Source organism: Metopolophium dirhodum, chromosome 2, assembly GCF_019925205.1.
Source record: "Metopolophium dirhodum isolate CAU chromosome 2, ASM1992520v1, whole genome shotgun sequence".
Classification (NCBI taxonomy): domain Eukaryota; kingdom Metazoa; phylum Arthropoda; class Insecta; order Hemiptera; family Aphididae; genus Metopolophium; species Metopolophium dirhodum.
In genome coordinates this window covers 20,086,489-20,106,677 of record NC_083561.1, presented here as the reverse complement: position 1 = coordinate 20,106,677, position 20,189 = coordinate 20,086,489, and the positions used below count along the sequence as shown (strand labels likewise).

Sequence of the window (20,189 nt, the reverse complement as noted above, 5' to 3'; positions counted from 1 at the left end):
GTTTTAATTCATTTTTGAACTAATTACAGCTCGTCCCGTCTACAATTTGGACTATATTTCAGCACCCGTGGTGGTATAATCCGTTTCTCCAATAATTTATATTTTTTCATAATTTTTTTACCAAAAAATAGGGTATAATATACTCAAATTTTGGTGTAAGTTTCATAAGTTTTAATTCATTTTTGAGCTAATTACAGCACGACCCGTCAAAATATTGACCTGATTACGCGCACCTGTGGCGGTGGAATCACGTTCCGTTTCTGCAATAATTTAGATTTTTGGCTGATTTTTATATTAATCGATGGAATTTTATCTACCTAATATTTTGATATACGGTTTATAGGTTTTAAATCCTTTTTGATTTAACTACAGCTGGTCCCGTCTACAATATGGACTACATTTCAGCACCCGTGGCGATGGAATCCCGTCCCGTTTCCGTAATAATTGATATTTTTGCCTAATTTTTTTATCAAAAAATAGGGTATAATATACTCAAATTATTGACATACGTTTCATAGGTTTTAATTCATTTTTGAATTAACTACAGCTCGTTCCGTCAAGATATTGACCTAATTACGCGCACCTGTGGCAGTGGAATTCCGTCCCGTTTCTGCAATAGTTTATATTTTTTTCATAATTTTTTTACCAAAAGATAGGTTGTAAAATATTCAAATTTTTGATATACGTTTTATAAGTTTTAAATTGTTTTTGAATTAACTACCGCTTGACCCGTCTACAATTTGGACTATATTTCAGTACCTGTGGTATGCAAATCCTGTCCTGTTTCTGTAATAATAAAATTTTTTTGATGATATCCATATTAAAAATTTGGGTTTAATCTACTGTAATTTTGGTGTACGTTTTATAAGTTTCAAATCAAATGGGACTTAACTGCATTTCACCAGATGCCTGCAAGTATGTCATGTTTTTACAATAATATTTATTGTTTTTACTATTTTTGGTACTTAGGTTAATAAGTTAATAAAGTCTATGTATTTAATGTACATTTTAAATAATAAATTTAATAATATAATAGTATTACGGAATTAATGTATATAAATAATGTACTAAGTGTACAAGGATAACAATATTTTAGGCCATTTCGTTCAGGCCACACTGTTTTTCTTATCAGTCGGTCAATAAATTTAGCAGGGAACGCGAATAAGTCTTCAACGAGGAGGTCCGACGTCTTCAAAAATGGTAAAACTCGAATTTTGAAAAAAAATCGTAAAATTTTTGTTAAATACGAATAATATGATAAGGCGGAAGTGATAGCAAAAGGTAAATGACGCAAAAAAAAACCGCGAAAAAAAAATTCGGATTAACCCGGCCGCTGCAAATTAACGACATTCCCGGCGGCCGACATCGAAACCACGACCCCCGGTCATCCACACCAATGCCTTACCTACCTACCTACCTACTGAGTTGAAAACTGGTGTCAAATCTATGACTCTTAAGCCGTTTCGCCGTCCCAGCGAATTACGAACGCGGTTTGGACGTCCGCTGCAGAGGGCTTCGTAAAGGACGATGCGACCGCGTCGGTAAGCGGACGACGTGCTCCGCCGTCGTCGGATGTCGAAACAGCGAGATTTGCGAATAAAATCGAACCCTCCGACGCACGTATTTATGCCTGTATATAGTAATACCCACTCGACGGCGGCGATATCCGCACTCGGCTCTCGGCGTCGTCCCGCTGCCCCGGAACTCGTACCGGAGGAAGTACGGCCGCGCGTGGCCTATAAATTTAGCGGGGAACGCGAATACGTCTTCGTCCCGGAAGTCGGACGTCTCAAAGGGGGTTTCGAGCGACCCGCAGCAAAATTTTTCGAAAAATCGTTAAAAACGTGATGACGTCGCGCTCTCGGCGATCGATTTCTCCGCAGAGGCCCTCTACGCGAACGGGATGGGGCCACGCGCGGCCTATACATTTAGCGGGGAACGCGAATAAGGTCCGAGCGGGGACGTGAGACGTTTCAAAAAGGCTAAGACTCGAATTTTCGAAAAAAAAAACGGCAAAAAACCCGCGCGATGGCGGCGCTCGGTTTACACGTCTTCTCCGCCGCGGCGGGTTTGCCGGAAAAAAAGTACGGCCGCGTGTGGCCGTAAAATCTGACGGGGAACGCGAATAAGGTCCGAACAGGGTCGCCCGGGGCCCCCCATGGGGGTAAAGCTCGAAAATTACTCGAAAATTTGAAAAAAATCTTTAAAATGATAAGGAACGGGATAATGCGGCGACGGCTCCGCCGCCGCCGGGAGACCCGTTTTCCCTCCATTCTCCTCTATAGAAGTACGAAAAATCGCCAGAGGAGCGGTATCGGGTTTCTGCTTTATATAGTGAGAGATTAGAGAAGTGAAGAGAAGTGATAGAGAAGAGAAGAGATGTTAAGATAAGAAAAGTAACAAATATACAAACCCAACACCGAGGGACAACGAATGAAACCTTGAGAATCAGTGGTTATAATAATTATTTACCTTAAAATATCGAGTACCCTATTTCCCCTGCTGCTTAATGTGATCTTTTGGCGTATCAGACACGCACAATCACTGCGGGAAGCTCACTTATACATTATTATTATTTGTATTTTTGTCGGTAAAGGTTTTAAACTTTTTAAAGCCGTTTTTATTGAACTGTGACAGTATAAAATAACTCGCGATATAAAGTATTATTATTATCGTGTCGGCGAGTAGCAAAGTGGTCAAACTGAGTCGACGGCGGCGGCCGGATACTCTACTATCGATCGGCGCACGCTCCTCGGCACACGACCCTACTACGACTCGCGGGGCAACGCGCGCAGCAATCCGCGGGTAACACACTCGTTTGCGAGTCGCTCAAAACGTATTATTTTCCACCGCTATTATTATTATTGTTATTTCGTTTTTGGGCCAATCGCCAGTGAACCGTGCGGGGTTTTAGTAATTTTTTCAAATAATAATTTCTCGCCGTGTCCTAAATCCGCCGAATAGGTATTATACGATTATATATAACGAGCATCTGCCTACCTAAAACATAACCACACAATATTGTAATATTTCCGTGGACGTTGCGATAGGCTGGATAAAAAAATCGATAACACTGTGCGACGTAACATGGTGAGCAGTGGCTGCAGTGGTAGTGCCGGTGGCAACGGCAACGGTAACAACAACAACAACAACAACAACGACGACGTGGTCGACATAAACGTCAACAACAACAACAACGACGGCATGCACGACGGGTGTTCGGCCGATTCGCTGGACGTGCACAGCTCCGAAGACCAACGGTACAAGCCGCTGTTGGAGGCCATCAAGGCCGGCGACTACGACGGGTTCGAGTTCGCTGTGGACAAGTGCGGCGGCGAGGCGCTCAGCTTCCGCGACGAATGGGGCTACACGCCTGCCCATTGGGCCGCGCTCTACGGCAACGCCGAGGTGCTCAGGTACCTAGTGGCCAGGGGCGTGACCGTGGACATGTCGTGCTACGGGATCCAGGGCTCCAAGCCGGTGCACTGGGCATGCCGCAAGGGTCACACCGCCGCCGTCCAAGTGCTGTTGCAGGTATTATGCGCATACATAGGTAGGTCGATCATATACGTGGGTTTCCATACCTTATAATATATGATATGTCGCATTGTTGTAAGCCCACCTCCCCTAATCTAACCTAACCTAACCAGCTGCACGACATTATGGGCTATACCGTTTTCGACCAAAACCATTCCCTCCCCTTTTCGGCTGATTCGATTTCTGAGTTCAAAAATAATCAATATTATAATATATACTATACAGGTATTTATGTTATACTTATATAGACGATTATTAAATATAAATACCCAAATCGTATAAAAAAAATTTATATTATAAATAAATAATTATAATTATAAAAAAAACTGTAGTCAATAATATTATTAAACATAATAGTAATGTGTATTGTGTATGCCTAATTTATTGAATAATAAATAATATATAATATAAATATATATATATATATATAAATTGTATATTATATATAAATATATAATATTTGTAAGAATATTGTAAATATAATTTTGAAAATTATTAAAAGTGTTGCATAAAATTTAGAAAATATATATAAATAAAATATTATAATTATTATAATATGTATTTTAATTATTGACAATTAATTCTAAGCTAAACTTTTAATAATTTTCAAAATTGTATTTGCAATTATTTTACAAAAACTATATATTATTTATTTTTTTTTATATATTAGGTATATATACGGTTACTATTATATTATTTAATAATTATTATTGACAACAATTTTTTATTATTTTAATACTCAACTAGGTAGGTACTTTATAATAAAAGGTACCTATAGTTACTGCAATAGTTACTATACTAAGCTAGTTAATATGCCAAATGATTATTTTTCCCGTATTTAACGTCAAACGATATTTTAATAATATTCAACTCTAATTTTGTCATAGACAGTTTAGGTGGGTAATATTATGTTAATTAGGAGGAAATATTGTTATCACTCACTCGCTCGGTTAAAAAAAAATTACATGACGTTTTAATTACCTCGGCCTGGGTGGCTGGGTCACACACAGTGCTTGTGCAACTAACTCGGCATTCCTGTGGCAGCGGTGATCTACCTACTGCGTGGCGGAGATCTTGTATATACCGATTTATTTTAGTGGATCTGTCACAAAATTTGAATACATATACAATGCGTTTTTAACTGTTACATATAACATATTTTTTATTAATTATAAAGGATTATAATACAAAAAAATCTAACCGTAAAATAAAAATAATACAATTATACTATTATAATATTTGAGTATACAATACGATTTTTGCATATAAATTAAAAATTGGTTGAATATAATATATTTATTATTAATTACTGACCTCCACGGCTCCACCGTTTTTCGATAAGATATCTAAGTAAAGAGTTCGATAGTGGTACTATTACGCAAACTGCAAAATAAATGCGAAGGAAACTGTTAAAAAATATTTATACAATTTGATAGATCACCTGCTGCTACACGAATGTTCAGCTTTCAAATGGTATAAACAATAATAAATAATAGGTAGTTAATTGTAATTTACAATAGTATATTTTACTATCATCAAGTTTTTACTAGTAATTAACTTTTTAACTAGGTAGTTAAGTGAAAAAGTTAATACCCTTGAATATCATGTTATATTATACAGCTAGTCTAAATATTGGCTATTGCATCTGTTTCCAAAATCAAGGCATGTGAATACCTATATTATTTTAGATTCTGAGCGAAGCGATGAATGTATTGATTCTACAATGATGTGTGTTTTTTTTTTTATTTTTTTTTTTATTTTTGTGTCTGTCATCACCTTTTAGGACAGTAAAAGTGCTTGGATTTTCTTCAATAGTAACTTTTCTGATAGGAAAGTGAATCTAGTTGGTACTTTGGGGGGTCAAAAGTAAAAATTTCCCAGTAGTTTTCACAAGCGACGTGAAAAACAAAAGAAAAATTAAGGAAAAACGGGAATTTTTACGCAAAATCTGTTTTCGAGAAAATCGATTTTGGTTTTTGGTGTAACTCTAAAACAAATGACCGTAGGGACATGAAATTTTGACTGAATGTTTATATTAGCATTTTCTATACACCATAAAATTTACAAAATATTTTGACTCTTTTTGAGCTGTTTACGGCCATTGTTAGTTTTAAATTTTTTTAGTTTTTTTTTCTATAAATATCAATAAAATTTTATCTGTTGAGTAAAAAAGCTTGAAAATTTAATAGAAGGCTCCCAGGTTATTGTTTCAAAGGCAGATGAAAAAAATTAAAAATCCTTGGTCACAGTTTTTAATTATAAGCATTTAAAGTTCAAATTTTGACAAAATACGGAAAAATCACGAAAAATAGCAAATTATTTTGAGTTGAGAATTCATAAAAATTTTTCTTTTTAAATCTAAGATTTGAAAATGTAATATAAGATTACTCATAAGTTTGTCTACCTTTATCAAAAAAAAAAATGTCTAGAAGAAACTTAAATTAAATTTTTATGAGCGTCTGAAATTTATATTTTTACAACATTTGATATTTACTTGATTTCTCATGTAACAATTTTCTTATTTTATTTTAATTAAAAAACGAATGACTGTAGATACTTTAAAATTTCACTGAATGTTTATATTAGCATTTTCTATACACCATAAAATGTTGAAAATATTTTGACTCTTTTTGAGCTGTTTACGGACATTGTCATTTTTCAATTTTTTTAGTTTTTTTTTCTATAAATATCAATAAATTTTTATTTGTTGGGTAAAAAAGCGTGAAAATTTAATATTAGACTCCTGATATATCGTTTTAATAGCAGTTGAAAAATATTAAAAATACATATGCACAATTTTTTTTTATAAGCATTTAAAGTTCAAATTTTGACAACATTTATCAAATTTATAATTTATTAATTATTTTGTGGTTAAAAATTTATAAAATGTTTAACTTTTATGGCTAAGGATTGAAAATTTAAAACAAGGCTCCACGTTAATAGGTTATACATAAATTACTTTATTCACAATAATATCATCAAATATACTTGGTAATATCATAGGCTGACTGACCGTTTTCGCTCAGAATCGTTTTTCTTATACAATGATATTATATCATTGAATTCAAATTTAACACCATCCATTACAGTGACCCACGTGTAACCTACTGTACAGCAGAGCGACATCCACTTATCCACCTTTTTTTTATTGATTTCACAATGTACTGTAAGACGAACTAGTCAGTTAAATATGTTCGTATAGGTACTCTTCGATTGTATGAAAATCAATGTGACAAAAATAACATTGTGCGTAAATAAACGTACGGATAGACTTAAAATCATAATTATAATAATATCATAACAAGTGTTATAAATGTATTACCTATACTATTACCGTCGTGTACGAATTTGTGTTAAAGGTTGAAGCCGTTGAAGGTTTCGAGAATAGACTGCTATTTAGGTATTTTTATTTTATAATATAACACAGAGTAATGTTGCCGAGTACTGACTAACACACACATTGTTTAGTGGGGAAATATGTGCAATATAATATGCTGTTCTTATTTAGTAATATAGCTATAAATAACTATGATAGGTGCACGAAACACAGAAAATACTATCTTATATGTATAGTGAAATTGGTTATTTAAGATTCTGAGCGAAGCGATGAATGTATTGATTTTACAATGATGTGTATTTTTTTTTTATTTTTTTATTTTTGTGTCTGTCATCACCTTTTAGGACAGTAAAAGTGCTTGGATTTTCTTCAACAGTAACTTTTCTGATAGGAAAGTGAATCTAGTTGGTACTTTGGGGGGTCGAAAGTGACGTGAAAAACAAAAGAAAAATTAAGGAAAAACGGGAATTTTTACGCAAAATCTGTTTTCGAGAAAATCGATTTTGGTTTTTGGTGTAACTCTAAAACAAATGACCGTAAGGACATGAAATTTTGACTGAATGTTTATATTTTTTATACACCATAAAATTTTGAAAATATTTTCACTCTTCTTGAGCTGTATACGGACATTGTCAGTTTTCAATTTTTTTAGTTTTTTTTTCTATAAATATCAATAAAATTTTATCTGTTGAGTAAAAAAGCTTGAAAATTTAATAAAAGGCTCCTAGGTTATTGTTTCAAAGGTAGATGAAAAAAATTAAAAATCCTTAGTCACAGTTTTTATTTATAAGCATTTAAAGTTCAAATTTTGACAAAATACGGAAAAATCACGAAAATTAGCAAATTATTTTGAGTTGAGAATTCATAAAAAATTTTCTTTTTAAATCTAAGATTTGAAAATGTAATATAAGATTACTCATAAGTTTGTCTACCTTTATCAAAAAAAAAAATGTCTACAATAAACTTAAATTTAATTTTTATGGGCGTCTGAAATTTATATTTTTACAACATTTGATATTCACTCGATTTCTCATGTAACGATTTTCTTATTTTATTGTAATTAAAAAACAAATGACTGTAGATACTTGAAAATTTCACTGAATGTTTATATTAGCATTTTCTATACACCATAACATTTTGAAAATAATTTGACTCTTTTTGAACTGTTTACGGACATAGTCAGTTTTCAATTTTTTTAGTTTTTTTTTCTATAAATATCAATAAAATTTTATTTGTTGTGTAAAAAAGCGTGAAAATTTAATGCAAGTCTCCTGATATAATGTTTCAATTGCAGTTGAAAAATATTAAAAATACATATGCACAATTTTTTTTATAAGCATTTAAAGTTTAAATGTTGACAACATTTATCAAATTTATAATTTATTAATTATTTTGTAGTTAAAAATGTATAAAATGTTTAACTTTTATGGCTAAGGATTGAAAATTTAAAACAAGGCTCCACGTAAATAGGTTATATATAAATTACTTTATTCACAATAATATCATCAAATATACTTGGTAATATCATAGGCTGACTGACCGTTTTCGCTCAGAATCGTTTTTCTTATACAATGATATTATATCATTGAATTCAAATTTAACACCATCCATTACAGTGACCCTTGTAACCTACTGTACAGCAGAGTGACATCCACTTTTTTTTTATTGCATTTGAGATCGTGTGAAATTATTTGACTAAATATACACTCGCAGCACGAGTTTTTTCCAAGTAAATCGTTAAATAACTTAACTACTTTTTACGTTTTTGTTGTATTGTTCATAACACATTTATATTATATTATTATATTATACAGAGTCAGTAATACAGTAACATAAAGCAGACAATATGCATGTCTGTTTGTTCATACGATGGGTAATGAATCTATCTGTTCATACATAATTCCAGTCGATTCTGTGGACGTCATCACTCGATCGTCTCGATCGTTATTATAAATAAATAATATTGTACCATATATAGGTACCTATATAATATATGGATCAATTTCGACGATATATCTATTTTTCAAATGTTGAATTATACCTTCTATATGGGTTGACAGAATAAATGAATTTATCGACTTGACTCGATTTTGAAAACTCTTAACTACCTACCAACCTAGTGGCGTGTCCAGAGGAGAGGCTATATCACTCCGAACAATTGTCCCATAAGGCCCCTTATTTGTGTCTTTAGTACTACCACCATAATTAATTTAAACGTATTAATACTTAAAACATCCACCCCCCCCCCCCCCCCATTGAAAATTCCTGGGCACGCCACTGACCTAACTACCTAAATGAGGTATGAATTTTCATCGAACGCACCTACCTATATGTTTCTTTTATAGTTAAAATATTACTATATATTACCTAGCTGCGTACTCTCGTTATATCTAGGTAGGTACTTACCAATTTGATACCCTCATACGTAGTGAAATCCCAGAATTAATATTTAATAAACTATGTATTATTACTAAATAATAGAATATTCGTAATAGTTTCATATGGCAGTAAGTACTACCAAGCTACCTATGAAGTCGACAGTTTCATTATTACATATATTTATGGAAATGTTTATGTAAGCGTTTTGAACGTCGAGTGTCAGATACCGTATTGTTTATAAAACCTATGAGAATACTTAGACAGTCTAGCCACTCTCAATGACAACAATTTTCTATAATTATATTATGACAATACATAAATTAAGAGCTATAACTTCACGTAACCTGCGTTATATTTAATAATATAGTCTGCATATTGTTGTGGTACAATAATCCACGTTCGTTGTTTCGTGAATAATTTATTATTCGATGATACAAAAACCATGACCCATAAAATAAAATGCATGTAGGTATACAAAAATAAAACGTAACATTTATAATAACTATTATCTTCAATGTAAATCGTTGATATTTTGATAACCTTGAGAGGCCACTAAGATGACAGATTAGAATTTAGACCAAACCCATATTGTAGTTATAGTATGCACAATAATATTAATATTATAATATATTATACGATTATTATTTAAACAATATTTTTACATATTATGTAATTTATTATAATACCTACTAATTAAAAGTTTTTAAAATCAAGATTCACGATACAATTATTTTAAATGATTAATGAAAATATACAAAATATTATTAGGTAGGTTATAATGTTTAAATGTGTTTCTTTAAAATGTTTGTTTCGCGAGTGGACAAAATAAGCAAACTATATCACGTATAGTTAAAAATAATATTATAATGGTTACCTATAATTTATAGTTAATATTTAAAATTAAAATATGTATAATATGTCAAATATTTTTCTTGACAAAAATCTGTGTTAGGTACCTAAAAACTTCATTGGTAAATTAGAAAAATAAATAATTAACGTTGTATTATTTAATATACTATTTCATGTTTGTTTGAAAAAGAAAAACATACAAAAGTATAAAAGTACACAAGTACTACACTAGTATAATAATTAATTTGTAGGCTAATAAATACATGCTAGGTACTTAATTAATAGTTCTAACAGTGTTAATAATATTATTCATTAACTAACTAGCAACACAATACTTCAACACATTTTCTACTAATCCAATTTGAGTTTAAACTTTCCTCATAATTGTATTTCTCTTCTGTACAACAATGTTCATAATTTATATCCATGTAGTATTGAAAATATAATAATATGTATAAGTGGTACCATGTGCATTAATATTTTATAATATACAATTTATCGTCACTACTCCATTACGATATTTGTTTGGCTAGAATTTATATATCGGTTAATTTACATTATACAATGTAATAATATAAGATAATAAGTTCTATGAAACCTACGACTTTACTAATGTCTACTCCATTTATGTTTTTTTTTTTTTTATTATTATTAATAAAGTGTAACTGACATCAAGGTCATCTAACTTATTGATAAAAAGACAATTTTTAACATGCAATAAGTGTTATAAATAAATAAGTAAATACAATAAATTACAGTTATTTACATAGATGAATAGCTAGATAATAAAATGTGACATCGTAATAATTAGTTAAACTAGGTGTACAATTTTTTTTTTATTTTTTTTTTAAATATATATACATATATTATTGACGTTGAGAAAGGGTATCATGAGGACGTCCGCGCTTGAGACGTCGGAGGGTAGGCTTGTCGTTGAGTTTGAAATATTTTGTACTTTTGGCGTTGTTTAGTTGGCCAAAGAAGTTGACTGAGAGATTCATTTATGTTTAAATAGGTAATATTTTATTTAAATGTAAACCTAGGGTTAACTGATTGTTTTATGCTACCGTGGAACACCATGGGCAAATAAATAAACTCGTTATAAGCACCTATATAATTATATCGTTGTATATGTTTAAATATACCTAAAACTCTCATATTATGTTTTGAAGGCCGGAGTGAACCCAAACGTATCGGACTTCAAAGGCCTCACACCCTTGATGACTGCAAGCATGTTTGGAAAAACGTCCACGGCTAGTTTCCTGTTGGGTATGGGTGCTTTGCATCACTTGACCGACATTAATGGCGACACGGCACTGCACTGGGCCTCGTACAAAGGTCACGCGGAACTGATAAGGTTATTGTTGTACTCCGGAGCCGACCTGACCAAAGCCGACAATTTCGGGTCCACGCCGCTGCACTTGGCCGCCCTTTCCGGGAGTGCGAAATGCGTTGAAATACTTTGTCAGAACGTACGTTAAAACGCATTAACCAATTAAAACAACATCGTCGATCGACTGTCGGTAATTTATATATATATTCGCCTGTTGGCCGTTACAGAGTCAAATATCGTTACAACCCAGGGACAAAAATGGCAAAACCCCATTGGGCTTGGCTGTGAACCACAGGTACGAGGACATCGCCGGGCTGCTGAACAGAGAGATCAAGAAGAGAAAGAAATGGATGGTGCCTCTCCACAAAGCGTTGTAAGACTATAAAATATTGTGCAAAGTGATTTTTCGTCACATGCATTGTAAACACCTAAGTAACTTTTATTGTTATAGAAATGCAATTTTTGGAAGTTCGGCGTATTCGAAAGGACCTCTGCTGCTATTTCTATGTTCTTTCTTGATTTGGTGGTATCCTCTTTATATATACAGAGTGAGACAGTGTTTTAAATAACCCGTAAAACGTATGTCCCGATTTTTAACAGTCTTGTGCGACTATATTATTATTATAGGTAATACCGGCTACGTGGAACTTAACAAGAGGTTGTCACTACACTTATCTAGCCTGGAATATTTTTATGTGGATATGTTGGCTTACTACGAAACATTCAGATCCCGGATTCTTACCAATCGATTCGGGGAGTTACATTCAAACCATTAGACAAGTAATTTTATCTATCTATCGAATAAAATAATATAGTATCGATTTTATATAATCGTGTGCAGAATTCATAAATAGAAAATATATAGTTTACGTATCCTATAATGTACATTGTTAATGTATTACGTATATCTATACTGTATACAAATTTGGAAACAATTCTTGACGTGATAAATTTAAGCGCAATCTTAAATTCTTTACACAATTATACTATGATGACTTAATCAGAGTAATGAAATACACTTAATTTATACCCAAATGAATATTACATAACACATTCAATTATAATAATAATTAAGAATAATACTAATAACATATAATATCGCCTATCATGATTAATAATGATTTTTATTAATTAAAAAATGTATTTTATCATCTGAAGTCAAGCCATTGAGTTAATTTTACAACAATTTTTTTGAATTTATTTAGTTACCGTTTTATCCGTGTGATATGGGTACCAAAAGAGATATTCTGTCAAGACTTTGTCATACGTGTCGCTGCGTAAGACCTTTGCGAGCTAAACACTGCAGACTGTGCAACAGATGCGTCCAACACTTTGACCACCACTGTCAATTTGTTATCAATTGCATCGGACTCGGCAACAGGTAAAGTTTGGCCTGAGTATTTATCTTTTTAAAACCGAAGGTTGGTTTGTTTTAGGGCTCCTACAGACCTACGTATATAAATTGGGGTATGACCATTGCGCCAAAACAAAATTTGTATTTTAGGGTCAATATACCAATTGCGCAGTTTATATTTTAGGATCAGTGTACCCATTGCGCTCTTTTTATTTTACGGTCGATTTACCAATTGCGATTGTATTCAAATTTGCCTGGCTACCTTCAGATTTAGAAATATTATTTTCGATCTAATTCCATCTACATCAACATAAACAAACTAAAATGCTTGAAAATTAAAAACGTATTTATTGATCAATTGATTACTGGTTAGAGTGGCTGGTTATAATACATTTAATAACGGTATATCGGGAATTTTATGAAACGTTATTAATAGGGTTCGGATTTGAAGGCAAATGCCTTTCTTTTATTAATCATAATAGAAAAATAATTTTTATACAAAAATGTGTTTCATTTAATTTCTTAGACGATGGAACTTTTTTTTTTTTGCCTTTTTTTGCCTTTTTACTTATAAATGCCTTTTTGCCTTTTTCTTACCTTTTGTACTTATAAATGCCTATTTTGTGTTTAATTTTTCAGTTGATTTTATAATTTTATACACAGCTTGCGTATTATCGCTACAAATGGGTTTTATTATTTGCAATATTTATCGATATCGTCTTATCGAGTATTTGGTATGGCCATAAAATTACCCTTAAACCTATTTAAAGATTAAGATATGTTCGTAATGCGTAGATTGTTCGTCAGTCCGCCCGCATTTTAACCCCTAACCGTAGCCGTTTTACTGAAGACAGCCTATCAAAATACATGGTAGTCAATTTTTTTTTTAATACCAACTAGTTTATTTTGCATGCAGTTTTAATTTTTAATTTGTATTTTTCTCAAAATGTGTGCAATTGAAAGTGTTTAAAAAATGTTCACTTTTTTATTTTGTAGTATATTTATGAATTGCCTTTTTATATAAATTAAATGCCTTTTTTTTGCCTTTTTTTATTGATTATATTGCCTTCAAATCCGAACCCTAGTTATTAATATTACGGGCATTTGGTCACGGAACTTCAGAAGTATGCATTTGAGTGATAGATGAAAACAAGTTATCATTATCATACATTTTATATAATTGACGATCAAAAAGTAACTTGTTAAATGTGAAGAAAAATATTGTTTATTTTTATATATTATATTATGTATTATGCATCAATACTCGCAAAAAGTTGGTGAGTGTAATCATTTACTATATAATTATAATTTATAACTAACTAATAACTTTTCCTTAGGTATTGTAAAATGTTTTGAGCGCAATAATTGGTATATGAAAAGGTCATTTTAAGCGCAATTGGTAAACTCCCATAAAGTGTTGTAGGAATGTTGCGCAACCATAAGTTGAAAACCCTACCCAAGTTAACTTATAATTGAACTATAGTTAGAATATGGTACTGTGGTAGATATTAATATATTATATATATATACATATAGGATAGGGGTCACCAATTAATATTGAACCAATGAACAAAAATTATAAATTACAACATTAGAACATATAATACTAACGGTTTTTACTTTTTTTCTTGTCTGCGCGCAGAATAAAATTAGTCCGTGATATAGTCCTATGGACTTTCCACAAACAATTGAAAACAAATACAATTGAATAATTTCCAGAAAAGCTAATTCCGATAGTACAGTTTCATTATTTAGTATATTTATATTTGTGAGTATTTCATATAGCTATAAGTTCCTAAAAATAATTTATATGTGAGTGTCGCTGTATGATAGTTAGCTATTTAACCATAGGGAAGGAGGAGGGGGACAACTGTCCCCTCAAATATTTAATCAATGGGGCAATAGTGTCTTTTGACCTTATAGATTTTTAGTTTTACCACAGACTATACCGCCCTAACCAAGAATTTAGCGTATAATAATTATTATGTCTACCAACCTATGTATATATCTATATAAGTATATTAAAAAGCCTACCCAGCAACCTGAATCAACGGGTAACGCGTGTGCACTTGTTCGAATTGGTTCATAGGTCGTGGTTCTTCTGGTTCGTCATCAGTCTAGCAATGAATTGTTCGTACGTGATTTACTTGGTGTGCTGCACGATCAATGTAGACGGGTTCAACGTTTTTTACGTCCTAGCGCTTTTGCAAGCGTTCGCTTTTGGTGTTCTGAGCTGGGCCCTGACTGCGACGATTGTAAGTATAATATCTATAATAACCACACAATATAATATACACAGAGTGTCTCAGTGTCTTTCTACCCACCCACCTATACCATGAACTGCACTCATCTACTAGAATTCTATTTAAACTTTAAATTAATTAATATTCACCTCATAAGTACTATTTGTTAATAGGTACTTAATAAAAACTCATTTTAAAATCGAACTTTTAAGATATTTAAATAAATTCGATTTACGAATTTTCCAACCATATCATTAGTCATTTTCTTCACTTATTTGTATAAACCATATTATATTGCATTTTAATGAAACTTTAAAACAAGAGTTTGAACCTTTTATTTCGAGGTAAACACAGAGCGTTAACATATTAAACATTTGATTTTTGACTCTTTAATAAAGTAATAGTTTTCCAAAATTATGTATCAAAAAAACTATATAACGTAATACGTATTGGTAGGGATACACTTTACGTCGATATACAATCGATAAAACGATATATTCACATGGATTCCATGCATTTACGACTTACCTGTATCTGAATATCGTGTACGGACAAAGTTCATCGACGTTTTGAATACATATATTTATGTTTGTTGTTGTTGTTTCTTCACAGTGTATCAACGCATTGATGAATTTGACCAGAAACGAGATGATCAACCATAAAAAGTACACGTACTTAAAAAACAGCAGAGGCAAATACTACAACCCGTTCTCCAGAGGCATCGTAATCAACGTTTTGGAGTTCTTCGGGTGTACGCAAAACAGGACGAACTTCGAGGGTGATAGATATAATAGTTACGATTGAGGAGTAGGGGTAACAAACTATAAAAAGAGAAAAACGTAGATGCACAATGTACCTACGTAAACTGCCATCACTTTAAAGTTGATTACCGATTCCTGGGTAATCACGAAGAGACGAATCAAAGTATGTCTTCATAATAATATCAACAAGACCGGATCATTTTTAACAATATTATTCTGCCTCTTAAATTTCTGCACGTTTATTTTTATATGACAAAATTATTTTAATAAACCATCTTTAATCGCAATGTTTCAATAATATTTAATTAGGTTCAATTTAAATGCGACTATTTATGCAGATAATTTTACTTCAGTATGTTCGAAATAAAGACTAGGTACCTATATAATATATTATTATTGTTATTCAAATGTTTATTTTGCTACGTCAGATCATTTAACGTGAATATTTTTCACACAAGTTTCGCATAAATAATAAAACTATAAGCGTCTCAATCGCTCATAGTATCGTGAAGTCCTGGAAAAAAAATTCTCGAATACCGATGAAAAGATGGGGCAATGATAACGATGATGATGATGATGAGTTTGAGCTATGCCTATACCTGTTTTACTTTTTCAAACCAAAAATAGGAGACAGCCTGTTTGGTCATTCAAACACCGTAATAGACTCTTTGCTTACTTTCTACTGGGCAACAGCTGTTGTTCACAATAAAATATATTATAGCCATTTGCATACAATAAAACGTGCGTTCGCCGTATGTATATAAACTCGCGTATTTTTTTCCCAGCATTTACGTTCAGGTACAATAGGAAAAGGAAGAAAGAGAAAAACATTTTTGCAAAACAAAACTCACTTCTTGTGCGATCTGTATTTATATTTTTTTATCTATAAATATTAAATATATAATATTATATAATATATTTATTACTATTATTATTATTATTTTTTTTAAATATTATTATCATTAATTATTTTTATGTTTTTTATATTATATAAAAAAAATAATCACAAACGCTGATTTGTACGTATTATATTAGTAACATATTAGTATAATTTAATAATTATTTAATTAAACGTATAAAATAAATTAATATTTGCTCAACATTGAGCACGCTTGCGTGGCACATTTTTACAAGAATTTCTAAAATAATTCTATTTAATAATAAGTGTAATTTACTATGGCAAACACTTGCCAATTGTAGACAATGGAGTATAGATTTATTGGCTGTGGTACACAATGGCTAAAATAATCACCCGCAGTTGTGCAATCTGTGAGATTCGTACCTATTACATTCACAGGTTTCAACATTGGTGATTCTATTGTTTCAAGTCCACTCAGACCGGACGAGAATGGTTTTGGCAATGTATCATTATAGATGAAAAAAAAACAAGTACATTAACTCAGATAGATAATAGTACCTATTCAGGGGTACCAAATATTATAATACTATACCTACGTGATATTTCCGATCAGACGACGCTGGTCTATAAAATATTATAGTTGTATAAAAATATAGCCTCGGGAAACGGATATTAAAATACATATCGACCGTTAAATTAATAAATAAAATTAAAGTTATACTCATTTTGACTAGCTGTACACACATTAACGAGATTGAGGCATAGTTATAAAAAGAGACTTAAATTGATAACTCGCATTAACGTGCTGATAGGTCGGTGAAAACATCACTGTTTTATCGACGTACCTCAACGTTCCAGTAGTGTACCTGGAATCGTTCGGCTGGTACAGTACGGATATTGTATATAATATAATATTATAATCAGTATATTTATCGATATAAAAAAAAAATATGAATTTTGTTTTCATTTTTTTTTTCAAACTTGGTAAAATATTTCCGGAGAACGATTCTATTGGTAACAGTCTGTGACGCGACAAAATAATATACCGTATGTCTACAAAGCCTGCAGGGTACGCTATATTTAACTCTGTTACTTATATTACTCAGTACCCTATACAAAGTTTTGAACTCTGTTCGTGGGACACAAGACTAAACAACTATTGGCTGATTAATTCCCATGACTTAATATTTTTTAACTCTTGCGCGTGCGCAACAACTTCACTTTTTTCTGTGTACCCTGTTTTTGTGGTCACGCGGTATATCGGTCAATTAGCTGTTTCACCTACTCTCCACCTTATCAGTACACCACTGGGCGCTGCATACCTGCCTACATTATAGTTGAAAATTAATTATCAGCAACTACTGTTGTAGCAGTGCCTATAATAATATAATATATAGTCTACACTCAGCCTATACTGGTTATCGTCACCGTCGAACGGCGACACTAATGGCAATGTTTTGAAAATAATTACATATTATAATATATTATTATTATTATTACCTATACGTATTTTATTGTGCGGTCCGCATCAAGTCTCCAGTCGTAATGCACGCCCACCGAATGTCTCCGAGTGTGTATCTTATAATATTCTAATAAATTGCGAGTTTTTCTACTTGTATTATACGACACCGTCTATATAGTAGTTGTAGTCATATTCTATATCATTAATATCGTATACATATTATATATTATTATATAGGCGACAAATGAAAATTGTTGTACGAGGGGGAGAGAATCTCAGAACAAGAAAATAATAAAAAACTAACACTAATCATTATTACAACTACCTACATATATATGTACCTACGAGTATCGCTGCTGCTGCTGCACCGGAGGAAAACGGATGATGATTCTTTAACTTTGCGTTATGGCTCGTGTGCGTAATACAACCATCTATAATATAATATTATTACGCGATAGCTGATGTGACTATACGATAATACTATTATTATTACGTTATGCGCGCGCATCCCCCGGGCGACCGGCTGCGCGGGGTTATGGTTTGTTATGGTTCTGCTGTATATATATATAAATATGTACACGTGCACCGTGTTACGTGACCTAACCCGAAGACGACGACGACCAATAATAATTTATAAAGGCGGGTTTCCACTATATACGAGTTCGCGTAAATCCTTCAAATGCGATCGGTCGGTTAGGTTAGATTACCGCGTGATTAACCACGTTCTTACCGTGGTTACGACGCGTATAGTGGACACCCGCCTTTATTCTAATACATTGTCGGACAGGACCCGTCGTCGGCGGTACGATGGCCCGATCATATCGACGGACGTGGGTCGTAGGGCTCGGCGTCCAGGCCCACGTAACGGTTGTTCTTGCGGTGCACGAACCCGGTGCCGGGCGCCGTGTTGTAGTAGACCACCCGCCTGATGCCGAACGGGTCCACGTAACCGAAGCTGCCGGCTCGCGTGTCACCCGCGTCGTCCGACTGTTCCTCGTGGTAGTGCCGGGGCAGGTAGTACTTGAAGCCGTTCCGGACGAACGACACGCCGTCGTACTGCGCCTGTTCCGCCGGTGGTTCTGGCGTCGTTCTGGCTGACATATCCACCACCTTGCGGTATGCGGGCCGGAACGTGTGCGGCCGCAACGGTTGCTCGTACAATGGCTGCTGTTCCGCGGCCGTGGACGCCGCGACCGTGGCCTCAGTGGACGACGATGACGAACGCCGCCTGTACGGTCGTCGTCGTGCGTCGTCGTCGTCGTCACCGTTTCCGCCGTCCGCGGTGCCCGCGATCGAGTTGACGTCCACCGGCCGCACGGAATAGTTATAGTCAGCGGCGGGGGACGCGGTGCTGCTAGGCTGCGGCCGCCGGAACTGAGAGGCCAACGAGCGCGGCGGTGATCCGGCCGCGGGGAACCGCAGTGGCGACGATTGGGTGTCGGACGGGTACACGAACGGCGAACCGCGCCACGAAGATTCGCTGGGCGGCGCTCGAGTGACCGCTACGACGGCCGCCGGCCGGGTGACGATCGTGGCCGTGGCCGACCGGTACGGTGACACCGAGACGGCCGTGCCGGCTATCGGCGGCACGTACTTGGCCGCCGACACGGCTTGACTGACGGGCGTCTGGGTGCCGACGAACAGCTTCTTGTTCTTCACTATTCTGTAACCTGTGACATAGATAAGGTACAATGGTTATTCGACGCGTAAAATTTGTTTTTAAATAATATTATAATATTATAATATTGTAATTGTTATTAATTGTATTCTATTTTATATTAATTTTTCGTTGTAAATTCCATTTCACTTAAGTTATTCAGCTATTCTGTAATTTCTAGTTGAAGCCACCCCAAAAAGTATTATCATCTTTATATATATAATTCTACTGTACGTGTGTTGTGAATTTGTGATTGAACTCCTCCTAAACAGCTGGACCGATTTGAATGAATTTCTGTGTATGCGTTTGGGTGACGCTCTGGATGGTTTAGATTCACAAATCATCCTCCTAGGTCTAACCAGGGGATGTGCTCAAATGGGGATTTAGAGATTTTTTATCAAATTTGATTATTTTGTTA

The 20,189-nt window shown here is 33.6% G+C and overlaps 2 protein-coding genes across 3 annotated transcripts in view; one reads left to right on the top strand and one right to left on the bottom strand.

The window, feature by feature from the left end:
* Positions 1–2,749: 2,749 nt before the first annotated feature.
* On the top strand, positions 2,750–16,895 carry LOC132938223 (uncharacterized). Its single transcript, XM_061004925.1, has 8 exons — positions 2,750–3,534; positions 11,275–11,574; positions 11,663–11,808; positions 11,887–11,983; positions 12,063–12,215; positions 12,641–12,816; positions 14,879–15,044; positions 15,645–16,895. Exons 1-8 carry the CDS (start codon positions 3,088–3,090, stop codon positions 15,834–15,836), a joined length of 1,677 nt encoding a protein of 558 aa, XP_060860908.1. The 5' UTR covers positions 2,750–3,087; the 3' UTR covers positions 15,837–16,895.
* A 693-nt stretch (positions 16,896–17,588) lies between these two features.
* LOC132938224 (uncharacterized) overlaps positions 17,589–20,189 on the bottom strand; it is a 36,182-nt gene continuing 33,581 nt past the window's right edge. For both annotated transcript variants that reach the window (XM_061004927.1, XM_061004926.1), the window contains exon 3: positions 17,589–19,784. In XM_061004927.1, coding sequence (XP_060860910.1) covers positions 18,931–19,784 — 854 coding nt within the window. In that variant the 3' untranslated portion in view covers positions 17,589–18,930. The remainder of the gene's footprint in view (positions 19,785–20,189) is intronic.

What these genes read in the sequence shown, in the direction of transcription:
- LOC132938223 (XM_061004925.1), top strand. Translation starts at nt 3,088, where the DNA reads ATGGTGAGCAGTGGCTGCAGTGGTAGTGCCGGTGGCAACGGCAACGGT. An exon ending in TTGAAATACTTTGTCAGAAC is followed by an intron (nt 11,575 to 11,662) that starts GTACGTTAAAAC and finishes TGGCCGTTACAG; the next exon opens with AGTCAAATATCGTTACAACC. An exon ending in ACATTCAAACCATTAGACAA is followed by an intron (nt 12,216 to 12,640) that starts GTAATTTTATCT and finishes GAATTTATTTAG; the next exon opens with TTACCGTTTTATCCGTGTGA.